Source organism: Dunckerocampus dactyliophorus, chromosome 1, assembly GCF_027744805.1.
Source record: "Dunckerocampus dactyliophorus isolate RoL2022-P2 chromosome 1, RoL_Ddac_1.1, whole genome shotgun sequence".
NCBI lineage: Eukaryota > Metazoa > Chordata > Actinopteri > Syngnathiformes > Syngnathidae > Dunckerocampus > Dunckerocampus dactyliophorus.
In genome coordinates, this window is record NC_072819.1 from 24091473 (window position 1) to 24103717 (window position 12245).

Here is a 12245-nt window from a genome sequence, read left to right on the forward strand (position 1 = left end):
TCCTTTGTTCGTGATTCGCATAAGCCTGCCTTCATTCTCAACTTGCACGCGTGGTTCCGCACTATGTGCGGTGGGCGTGTCAGGAGTCTGGATGGTAGAAAACGAGTAAGGGAAAGGTGCTTTACTCAAAACACAAAGAAAAGCACTCAAGTGCAAACAGGAGAAAAGGCCCCAATGTGAATTTAAGAAATAAAAGGTTAATTATCTAAAAATTAAATCCCATTGGTTGTTCATTATTAAATGAAATGTCTTATTTTCTCATGTATTTATAATTGCTCTTTCACCTAAGCAAATGTTCTATCCAATTAATCAAATGAATTTTCAAAAACACAACACAGCCCTGTGGTGCCTTTTTTATGAAGGTTCAGCAAAGGTTATGTGCCAATTGTCATTGTATAGTATAAACTATGGACTTTAACTATGGAAGTTAGTGTGGACTAGTACATGGTCAGACCAAGTCTACCTACCAGCATTGTAATGGATTAGATGTGTATTGTTCTGACAGCTTCTGCGATAAAGCCTTTTTTGTACATCTTTCACATGGATTGTTAATGTCTTCATGGAGAAAACTATACGCAGCGACTCTCTCCCGTCTCTCTCTGTTTCTCTATTTACAGCACAATAAGATGAACCATGATACATATCTTGTCTCTTGATGCTATTTCACAGGGACAACCAGTTCTGGTCCTTCTGGATTTAACAGACTGCTGCACACTTGGTGTTTATGACGTTGGAACTCACAGACGCTGCACGCACCTCCAGAGGATTGAATCTCAGAGAAGCCTATTTCACTGCAAATTAGGTTAAGCATGCTCCAGAGAGGCCTTGCTAATAACCCTGAGAGAGGCTATTAGGATGGCACCTAAATTACAGGCATATCTGATCTTTTATACAGTGATACCACCTTTTTAACAAGGACATCTGTGAAGTCCACCTTTGAGGATATCAAGAATGCCTTTGTGGGATGTTTTGATCATCCACCCACTTTTTTCCAGAAAGGGATTAAATACATGTTCACAAGGAAGTTGGAGCCTAACCCTGCTGATTTACGGTTAAAGACTAAGTAGAATCTGGACTGAGTGCCTGTCAGTCACAGGACTGAAACACACAAGCATTCAAACTCAATGGATAGTAATAGTTATATTGCTGGTAATTCCATCAGTTTACCTATATCCTTTCCATTTATTTGCAAGAGTTGACTACATTAACAATCTTTTTTGTAACCTGGGAGTTCAACACTTGAAAGGCAACTGGTGTCTCTGCCAGATAAATATTCTCTCCCGAGGATAAGTGGGAGGAGAACTCTCTGTGAGGAACCTATACCGTGAAATACGCATGAAATAATACAACCACTGTTGCTAATAATGGTAAGGATTCACCCCTACTAGTTAACCTGAAATTATGATAGCATTTATTTTTGTTTTTGAGTTGACAAAAAGTTGGGGTACATTAAAAGGCTCCATCATCATTCATAAACACAAAAATGTCCAGGTATTGTCTTTCAGTCATTTCTAAACAACTGGAATTAAAAAAAACAAACGAAAAAAACACCGGTTGTCTTATATTCCACGTCTCGCGATCTCAACATGCAAACCAGATGGTGGCGCCAAACAACTGCTCCGCAATGGAGTCAGGAGCTTTTCTTCTTGTCATTCACATGCACTAGTGACTGGCAAGATGCAGCGGCAAAAACAGACCGGAAAGAAAAAACTGTCAAAGGTTGTTAGCTGGTTAGGTCTCGCAATTTTACTTCTATGCGACTTTAGATGTGTATTTTTCCTGACATTTGTGGTCAGTTCAAATTTTGAATTACTGTTTTATAGGTGTTCATGAAACTAACTTTAATGACACAGTAGTTTAGATTATATCTTTAGTTATTACTTAATCATTTTAGGTGCAACTAAGCTGCATTTTTCAATTGTATGTATATTGCAGTCAATGTAAAAAAAAAACAACCTATTTTTAGAATTTTTGTTTAACAACGGAACCACAGACAATTTTGACTCATATTTCTAAGACTGACTCCTGAATATAAATACATACCACAATCTATACATCTCTACTTCTGTCCAGCTTTCCGGTTTCTGTACCACTTAACCTTTATTCAATTGCCAATTGCCTTGTATTTTGGACTTTTTTTCTTTACAAAACAACTTCCAAAGCAACAACCTCATTTCCTATCATCATTTCCCTAAATTTCTATAGCTGTAAACTGTAAATGTAATATTATTGTTACGATTATACTGAATAAAGGTCGCCACAGCATTCCTTATCTATTTTGTCATTTCAACTTCAGGTGACAGTGATGTTGTAACGCTCACATATGTTGTTTTTTTTTGCCCGTCTGAACAAGTAGCTTGTTTGTTGTTTTCTTGCTTCCCTGGAAATGAACACTGACAAATACGATACCTGCCAGCACTGTTTGCAGGAGAGTATGAAAGGCTTCAGCAGTCCATCCCACAATGTTATTCAAGGTAATGTTGGCAAACTTAAAGGGGCATCTGACCAGTTCGACCAACACTATGGGGATTTTCATGCATTAGATTTTATAGGTCTCATTCACCTGACATGTCTGCATTTCCGTGCGAGGTCAGCCTTGAAATGTCTCACATTTGCATGACAAAGGCTATTTGATGCCTCTTAACTGCTGCTAGATTTTTTTTTTTTTTTTGCCATTACAAAGCATGTCATCACCTGAAAAGCTATTTAAATAAATCCATTAACTAAGTATAGGGTCTGATCTTTTTTCTCTCTTTCTGGACAACCATTAAGTGCTGTCGTTGTTTTCACCAGATAATTAGCCTGTTAATTGTGTGCGCTCGTGTGTTCTCACAAGGGGGGCGGTGGGGTAGACCTAACCTTGAGTGTAAAGTGATGCTTGCGCCGTCACATTGGCGACCCCTAGCGTTTATGTTATGAATCGTTCACTCGTGTTATTGCTTATTTTTAAGCACAGAAACTTCCAATCAATTAAAGCAGTAACATAACAGTTATGTAAAAAGCTACAGTAGACAGTATTGAACATGATCACTGAACTATAAATAATAGTGTCCAATCTCATGAATTGCAGTGACGTAGATGTAAAAACAGGTATCAATGTGAACACCAATACACCCCAAGCCACTGGTAAAGACATTTAATTTGTATACTTGCAAAATAGTTTTACCTGCGAGTGACACTCCGTTTTATCCACATTTTTCCGAATCAGTCCGCCAGGTATCCTCCCATTGAGATGATTGTTTCAACCAAAAGTCGACGGTGTCTAATAGCACTCAAGTGACGGACTTTTCTCCATCTGACAGGGACGCCAACATCATTTTAAGCCATATCCACCGGCGTGGCGCACATATAATTCCTCCAAATGATGCCCAAAAAACAGTCTTTAACTTCTACGTGATGATAACCTTCCTTGTTAACAGTTTTTAGAAGGGGTAAGAGGGGCTAATGGGCGGGCAAATGTGGACAGGTGAACCGGAAGCCAAGAAAAGACGAACCCTTAAACTTCATTTCTTCTCCCACTATCAAGGTAAGAAAGCACAAAAACAAAATTCAGAGTTTGCATCCTCGTCTTTGCATCGCTCTCCTACATCAGGCGAATCCACAATGTAGAGATAAACTGCAGGAGAAGTCGTCGCTAGTTCGGGGCGTCCTCATTTTGTAACATCTCTGGTACACGTCGTAACATCTCTGGTTATGGGGTAAAAAGGTAGTCAAAGGAAGAGGTTGAAAATGAAAAGGGAGTGGGGAGAGGTGGTGACGACGGTTGCTTCGGTGGAGTTGGAGCGAGAAGGAGGATGACAGCTTGTCAGCGGAGATGGAGAAAGAGAGTAAAAAGATAGCTCCGTCTTCTCTCGCAGCTCCTCTTCTTCTTCCACTGACAAACGAGCTGCCTGCCTGCTAAGGCTGTGACGTCACGGTAAAGCCAGATATGTCATGTGCTGGAGCCTGTCACGTCACACCCCTGAACACCCATGGAGGGCACTCATCGGTGACACCCTACTCAGTGGCAAAAATAGGGAGTCACAAAAAAGTGTGCACAAAAGCATAGACCCAACTAAAAGAGGGGGATACTGACTGTGAGGAAGGACCAGCTGATGCCATAACAATGTGAATGTTTCCGGGAGTGATGTCATAAGAATAATATAATTTAATTAAAAAGAATGTCCAGAAGTATGTAGATATTAATTTCATACATAACTTTATTCACCACCTCAATGCATTTGAAATAAAACAACCAAAATGTAACTAAAACGTAGATTCTTTCGATTAAAATGTTTCACCAAAATAAAGGATTTACTTTTAAGGCATTAAAGCCAAAATGTGGACTACCTTCAGGGATTCAAAACTATTTAAACAAAGTGAGCTAAGTGTATCATTACAATGTACAACATACATTACAATTCAGTTTTACTTTTGAAAAAAAATTATATAAAGAAAAGTCTGTAACTTGCAGTACCGGAGTCTAGCAGAGGGGCAGTCGCTGCGTAAAGTAACCTTTGTACAGCCTGCCGTGAAGACCTGGTTCAAGATTGCATTTTTTACAAACAAAAAATATAAGAACACGGCTAGCATATATTACCTAAAGTAGGTTAAAAGAACAGATTGTACAAAAAATGTCAATTTTTTTAAACTGCATACAAATTTGCGGACATTTTAATTCAGCCCGAATAAGATAATTGCTCACACTTGGCTTTCTGGTATTCACATAGATTTCCGTAACACGTACACACACAGAAAAGAGGCGATCAACAATTTCCATTGATGTTGTTGCTATACATTCAATAATATCTACCATTAGAACAACATCACTTTTTATTAGCAGACAACAAACATAATTTGTACGTGTTACGTCGGCGTAGTTTACGTACTCAAAGCAACAACAGGAATATAATACTTGCAGTATGTTCGAATGTTGGCGCTCACTAGGCAGGAGGAAGGCAGGAGGAATCCGCTGCAATCAGGCTCTTAAATACTGAAGCACATATTATCACTGTATATGTATATGTTGTTTTTCATCAGGTGCCAAGACAGTCAGAATTATCACCTGACAAATCTTAAAATAAAAATATACATTTTCAAAAATGTAATCAATTATTTAATTATGTGAATAATATGTACAAAAAAAGCAGCTCTCACCTAGAGTAAAGCCCACATCTCCTAAAATTTTAACTCCGCCGTTGGCAAGCCGTTTCGTTTGCATTTGTATTTACTGTGTATTACATTTTTATTTGGATTTTGCAACATTTATTTTCCAAATGATGGGCCAACCTCAACTAGCGGTGTATACTGTATACTGGAAGTTTTGTGACGAAATAGGACTCAATATAAAAGTATGTTCAGTATTGCCAGGTGTGTGAGCGTAAGTGATAGAAAGAAAACCTTTGACCCGAGTTGGGAAAACTCATTTGGCGCCACATATTGGTTTGCATATATAGATTTCTTGATCCAGAAGTTTCTGACTTTTCTTCTAGGAAAGAAACACCGTCTTATAGTCTGGTAAATTCGATAAATACCTCTGTCTGTGTATCTTAGTAAATACTGATTTTTTTTTTCTCTTTTAGGTCTTGTTAGATGTTGTACCAATGTTATGTTGTTCCTGCTGGGCCAGATGAAAGTAGATGTCAAGAGACCACATGGCAAAAGCAAGCTAAAAGATTGACTTTTTTTGGGCTTTTAGAAGGTTAAAATAAATACATCATGATCATTATGTAACGCAATATACCCAGTTTGTTTGCCGGCTGCTTGTTTGTTCACAATAAAGCTGAGTCAGTGAGAGAAGGCGGCAGCCATTAATGTCAGTGTGGGACTCAAAAGTGCAAGAAATAATTTGGACGCAGGTTGAAGCCTTTGCTACTTGAAAGGTCACCAGTTCGCGCAGGTTTTGCTTAGTCCATATCTAAAAATAAATGTCCTGCCAAGACCAGTAAATGTAGAATGCGTCAAGAAAAAGGGTAACAATGGAGTATTCCCAGTGTATGTGGTGATGTTGGACTTCAGGAACACCTAGACATCAGGATCAATCACATCACCCTGAGCATCACAACGTTTGAGTTGAGTTTCACCGTTTTTCTCTCATAATATTGATGCTTGAAGTGAAATGGTCTTGTAAGCTAGCGGGGTGGGGCTTACTCTACCCGCGTGACATGAATGCAGCATTAAACTGTCACCCTGCAGGCTTTTTTACATATCTGTACTACAAGATGTCAGTAGTATGTAAAATCCATTTCCTCACACACATAAAAAGAATCACCTCTGACAGGATGAACTCTTGCGTGAGAACAAGAGAGAATATGGCGGCCTTTCTTGTGAACCTCCAGGTCATAATGTCAAAGCAGTGAACACATCACACCTGCTTTAGCTGTTGCAACTACTCGAGCCTTTACTTCAGCAAATATATTATTGCAGGACTTACGTTCTTTTATGCTTATGGTGTTGGGGCGTGTTTTTGCACAAAAATGTAATAAATTATACAGTGTTTTTGAGGTACTCAAAGACTCCTTACAGAAGGTAAAGTGGACTTGTGCACAGAGGAGCTTACGGGTCTTAGCTATGTACTGGAGAGGGCAGTTGTACAAACTGGGTTTATGAAAAAAAACATGTACATACAGTATATGACAGGGGTCACCAACGTTTTTCCTTGTGAGAGCTACTTTTACAAAATGAAAATGTCCAAGAGTTACTCAATTTTGTAACATTTATTTTCAGAGCTTATTTTAAACCCAACAAAGCGAATATGCTTGTTTTATCAGAACATTAACAAAATGCTGGTGTCCACAACTCACATTTTGTATTTCAGAATGCATTTCTTTCTACCGTTCTTTCATTATTAACTGAAAACCTGAATGAAAAGCAAGCTTGCGGGCACTTCATGTGGTCGTGGGGGGCTACCTGGTGCCCGCGGGCACCACGTTGGTGACCCCTGGTATATGACATGTATTAACACAAGTCATTGTTACTTATACGTACAGAACCAACTCACAACGGAAGTTATCTCAAGAATTTTACACATGATCACCAGGACTTCACCTCAACACCACCAAGACCAGGGAAATGGTGGTGGACTTTAGGAGAAATAGGACACACCCAGAACCTGTTCTCATTAAAGGTGAGCGTGTGGAGGTGGTTCACATCTATAAATACCTGGGAGTGTATCTGGATTATAAACTGGATTGGACTGCCAACATAGATGTTCTGCGCAAGGGCAGGGCCGGGCCGGGCCGTCTGTACTTCCTCAGAAAGCTGGCGTCATTCAACGTATGCGAGAAGCTGCTACAGCTCTTCTACTTTCTATGACTGTGGCAGCTAGTGCCCTCCTTTATGCAGTAGTGTGCAGGCTGTGTCATTGGCACTAAGCTGGACAGCCTGACATATGTGGCAGAGCAAAAGACACTGAGGAGGCTCCTTTCCATAATGGACAACCGGCATCATCAAATGCACAGCACAATCTCCCAACAGAAGAGCAGTTCCAGTGGCAGATTATTATCACTCTCCTGCTTCACTGAAAGACCAAGCAGGTCATTGCTCCACCACGCCATGCGATTTTTCAACACAACAGATGGGGAGCGATAAAAACACGCACAGGACTGGACTTATTAACTTATTATGTATTATTTAATCGGAAGTGGTCTGTTCCGTATTTATTTATTTACGTATTCTTTTTCTGTTTTCTTATATTATTATCTCTCTTATCTTTTTTTTATTTTTAAGTGATTAAGTTTATTATTACACTTTTGAGCTGTTGGAAATGTGAATTTCTCTTAGAGATTAATAAAGTATCTATCTATCTGAAGCAGGTCTAAGTCCATGAAAGGGATACTTCGTATTTTTTGACATAAAGCTGTATGACATCCCCATCGGCAGTGTAGTTCATCAACAATGACTTTCCCTCCACTTCGTCCCGTGAGCTGAGTTGTGGTCCGATTTTGTTGATGAGGAAAGTAGTTCCGGTTAGTTGGCAGAGCCACTTAAGTAAAGAGTTTGAGCTTCTCAAAACAATATGCGTTCAAAAGAGTAATATATTTGCATCACAAAAATGCCTCCCTGGAAAAAATCAGACCTCTCAATTGCTCACCGTTATTTTCTCTCTTTTGGTATCACTGTGCGCTACCACCAGTTCCCAACTGTTGGGCACATTTCCATCACCTGTTTCACATTGTTCACAGCTGGGATAGTGGACTGGACTGACTACAAAACAAGTGATGGTGACATTGTGTAACGCATACACAACAATGGATAAGCAGTAGCGTGCAGTGATACCAATGGAGAGAAGATAGTCCCAAGCGATTGAGAGGTGTGATTTTTTTCGAGGAGGTATTTTTGTGAAGCAAATGTATTACCCTTTTGAATGCATATTGTTTTAAGAAGTCAAACTCTTTACTTAAGTGGCCCCACTAACTAACCGGACCTACTTTCCTCATCACTGAAATCCGATCAGAGCTCGCCTCACGGGACGAAATGGGGGGAAAGTTACTGTTGATGCACTACACTGCTGATGTCATACAACTTCATGTAAAAAAAACGGAACTATCCCTTTAAAGAAAACTATCTGAACACACTAGCACTTTGGTGACGGAGGCATGGAAACTCCTACAATTGTGGATGGGTGCTAGCATGTTTAAACAATTCTTTAAATTGATGCAATTGTTTACCATTGGACAGTTAATGTGTTTATTCTTTTGGCGTACTGTGTCAATGGAAGCACAGGCGTTGATTCATGATGTTGCGGATATTCATTTGGATGCTATCATTCAGAAACACTTTAAGTGTGCAAATTTGAAAGGCAAGCACTTTGGTGACGAAGACAAGGAAAATCTTTGTTTCCGACAGAGGACAAAAAAGAAGAAACAGTTAGTTGTGTAGTGTAAGCAGATTTGAATTCAAAGTAGTAAACGATAGCTTTACCATACTCTGTGTCGCTTATACTGTAGTTAAAGTCGTTTATTGTCTTTACAGATTCAAGTGGATTACTTCTGTGCAAGTAAATAGTTCACAGCCCTGCAACAGATGGAAGCTGTCAATCTCTTTCTATCACTTCCTCCTTGTCTTCCCTTCTTATTCACACTTCTCACTGTTTTGCATGATGGCTCAGTGTATTGCATGACTGCACTCAGGTTTGTTTTCTGCGGCTTCGTGTGAGAAGAAACGTCAGCTGAATGTCATGCGAACAGGTTTATGTAGCCTCAGAGACACGGTCACAGGTTGTCATGCGTGTCGACATGTCTGATGGCAGCAACTCGCTTCGGTTCATCACATAAAAGTGAACACAGCATGCAGTATCAAACATCTGTTGTGTCAGTCATTAACACCCCGCCATGACGGTGCAAATGGAAGGGATGAGGCATTTGAGGATGGCTGTGTATCTGCTGAACTGGAACGAGTCGCTCGGTTTTTTGGTGCAGTTTCATGTGTGTAGGTGGGGCTGGATGCTGCATTTGTGGTTTAAATTAAAGGCAAAACATCATCAAAGTGTCAAGTGAGTCAGACTTCCAGGACGTAAATTATTTCACAAAAGTGAGTGTAGCATTAACATTTCAGGAAGCATTTTTGGTTCAGGTCTAAAGGAGACTTACCTGGCCACTCCATCACTTTCAGCTTCCTCAGCAAGGAGGATTGTTTGGGCTCGCTATCCTGTTTGCAAATTGCCATGCGGCCCATTTTCCCAAGGGTGGGGATTATACAGTAAATGTTCAAATAAATTTTTGCCTCAATGAACCGCAGCTCCCCAGTGCCAGGAGTACTCGTGCAGCCCCAGACCATGACACTTCCACCACTGTGCTTGACTGTAGGAAATATAAAATTGTATCTCAGCTCAGTTGTGTTTGTTTTGTACAGTACAAGCTTTTCGAGGACATATGTATCGTATATACGCGACCCGAACATTCAGACTGCAGTAGCTTCAGATATGTATCAAATTTATATTTACATACGAAGGAGACCTGGGACGCATTAAAAAAATCTGAAAAATCAGATGGGGTCACATATGAGCAAAAAAAAATCATAATTTACCTGCAGTGTGCCATAGTCATAGAGTTAGCCTGAGCTTGTGAGTTGCACTTCTCTACCCAAATGCTTGTGTTTTCCTTAGAGTGGACAACCACAACACTTGTTGATTAGCTATCCTGTACTGTATAGTATCCTGTATAGTACTGACTAAAGTAAAGTATAGTTTAATTTCTATAGCATTGTTCCTTGAAGATGGTTGCAGAAATCTGACGGGTGTCAAGACTGTCTAACTGACCACTTCGGAAAGAATAACAATTGCAAAGCAATTTCATCTGCTGTTCTGGCAGACAACCGGTCAAAAACAAAAGACAATTTGCAAGATAATACAGATAACAAAAACCAAGGCAAAAAATGAAGACAACTAAGGGCACTGCGAAAAATTAGCAGGGAACAAAAAGATGACAGAATACAATAACCAAAGGCGCTACCGAGAACAAGATAGGAACAATAAATTAATAAATTAGCAGTCTGATAACAAAGAGTGTCTGCTGCTGGAGACGCAGAGCAGGGTAACATACTTACAAAAGACCATAGTGCGGGGTAAGAACAAGAGCTACACAGGAGTCGGTGAGCAGGAATGCAAGGAGACAATCTGGAAACGAAGTGATAGCTGCCAGCAGTATAAGTAATCCCCAGGTGATTAGCTGCAGGTGTGGAGTTCCTGGCTCCTTCTCTGCTGCAGGATGTGCACTACAACAGAGAGGTAGACAGGTGGCAGCAGCGTGGCAGTGCAAAGCATGAGAGCATCCCCCCCTTTTATAAGACGTCCCCTGGCGGCTTACCTGTCTTATCCGGATGGAGCGAGTGGAAGTCGCGGATGAGAGAGGGATCGAGGATACATGAGCGGGAAACCCAGGAACATTCCTCGGGTCCATATCCCTCCCAGTTGACCAGGTAATGAACACACCTACCCCTCCTCCTGGCATCCAAAAGGGCCTTCACTGTGTATGCTGGCTGGCCATCGATGATGCGCAGCGGAGGCGGGACCTCAGACGGAGGGCACAGGGGGCTGGACGAAACAGGTTTGAGGCGGGAGACGTGGAACACCGGATGTACTTTAAGAGAGAGAGGCAACTTGAGCTTGACAGCGGATCTGTTGATGATAGAGTCAATAATACGGTCCCACGAATTTGGGTGCGAGCTTCCTGTTAGTCCCTGCCAGAGGTAAGTCCCGAGAAGACAGCCACACCTCCTGGCCAGGCTGGTAATCCGGGGCAGGAGTCCTGTGATGATCCGCCAGCTGACAATTGCGTTCAGCCGTCCTGGAGAGTGCTTCCCGGGTCTCCCGCCGGACTCTGTGGGGCCGACGGAGGTATAGCTGTACCGAAGGGAGGTACACTTCCGCCTCCTGTGAAGAGAATACAGGAGGTTGAAATCCGGAAATGACTTTGAAAGGTGACATACCTGTAGCCGAGCTGACAAGGGTGTTGTGGCGTCGAAGTCGAGCCGTCTCCATGGCCGGTGCAAGGCTTTTGAGAGCGATGAAGTGCACCATCTTGGAGAACCTGTCGACTACGTTCAGGATCACCGAGTGGCCGTGAGAAGAGGGTAGCCCGGTGATGAAGTCCAAAGCAATGTGTGACCAGGGACGGGAGGTGATGGGAAATGGTTGTAGCAACCCGGAGGAGGCTGATGAAGAGATTTATTCCTTGTGCAAACAGAGCAGGCCGCCACAAAACTCTTGACATTCTCCATCATAGAAGGCCACCAGAACCGCTGATCCACCAAGAACTTAGTCCTCTTGACTCCCGGGTGACAAGCCACCTTGGAAGAATGACCCCAATGTAGTACCTCGGCTCTGAGTGCTTCCGGAACGAATAGTCTGCCGTCCGGGCATCCCGCAGGGGGGTCTATCCAGCTGGCAGCTTCTGTCACTCTTCGTTCCACCTCCCACTAGAGTGCCCCCAACACTCTGGCTACAGGCACAATGGTGTCCGTGGCCTTGTCCCCCTCCGTCGGGCCAAACATCCTGGACAACGCGTGGGGTTTCACGTTGCGGGAGCCGGGTCTGTAGGTGATAACAAAATTGAAGCGAGTGAGGAACAGTGACCATCTGGCTTCGCGGGAATTAAGCCTTTGTGCAGTCCTAATGTAGGCGAGGTTCTTGTGATCCGTGACCACTACCACTGGCAAAACTGCGCCCTCTAGCCAATTCCTTCACTCCTGCGGCGCAAGAACAATGGCCAGCAGCTCCCTATTTCCCACGTCGTAGTTTCTATCTGCTGGTGTGAGGCGATGCGAGA

The 12245-nt window shown here is 41.9% G+C and overlaps 1 protein-coding gene across 2 annotated transcripts in view; it reads right to left on the reverse strand.

The window, feature by feature from the left end:
• Positions 1–4035, reverse strand: part of ajap1 (adherens junctions associated protein 1) — an 82033-nt gene extending 77998 nt beyond the window's left edge. Inside the window, exon 1 of one of the 2 annotated variants that reach the window (XM_054767913.1) lies at positions 3167–4033. In XM_054767913.1, coding sequence (XP_054623888.1) covers positions 3167–3195 — 29 coding nt within the window. In that variant the 5' untranslated portion in view covers positions 3196–4033. Of the gene's footprint in view, positions 1–3166 lie in introns of both variants that reach the window. The other variant, XM_054767922.1, reaches the window with a different exon arrangement.
• Positions 4036–12245: the final 8210 nt, after the last annotated feature.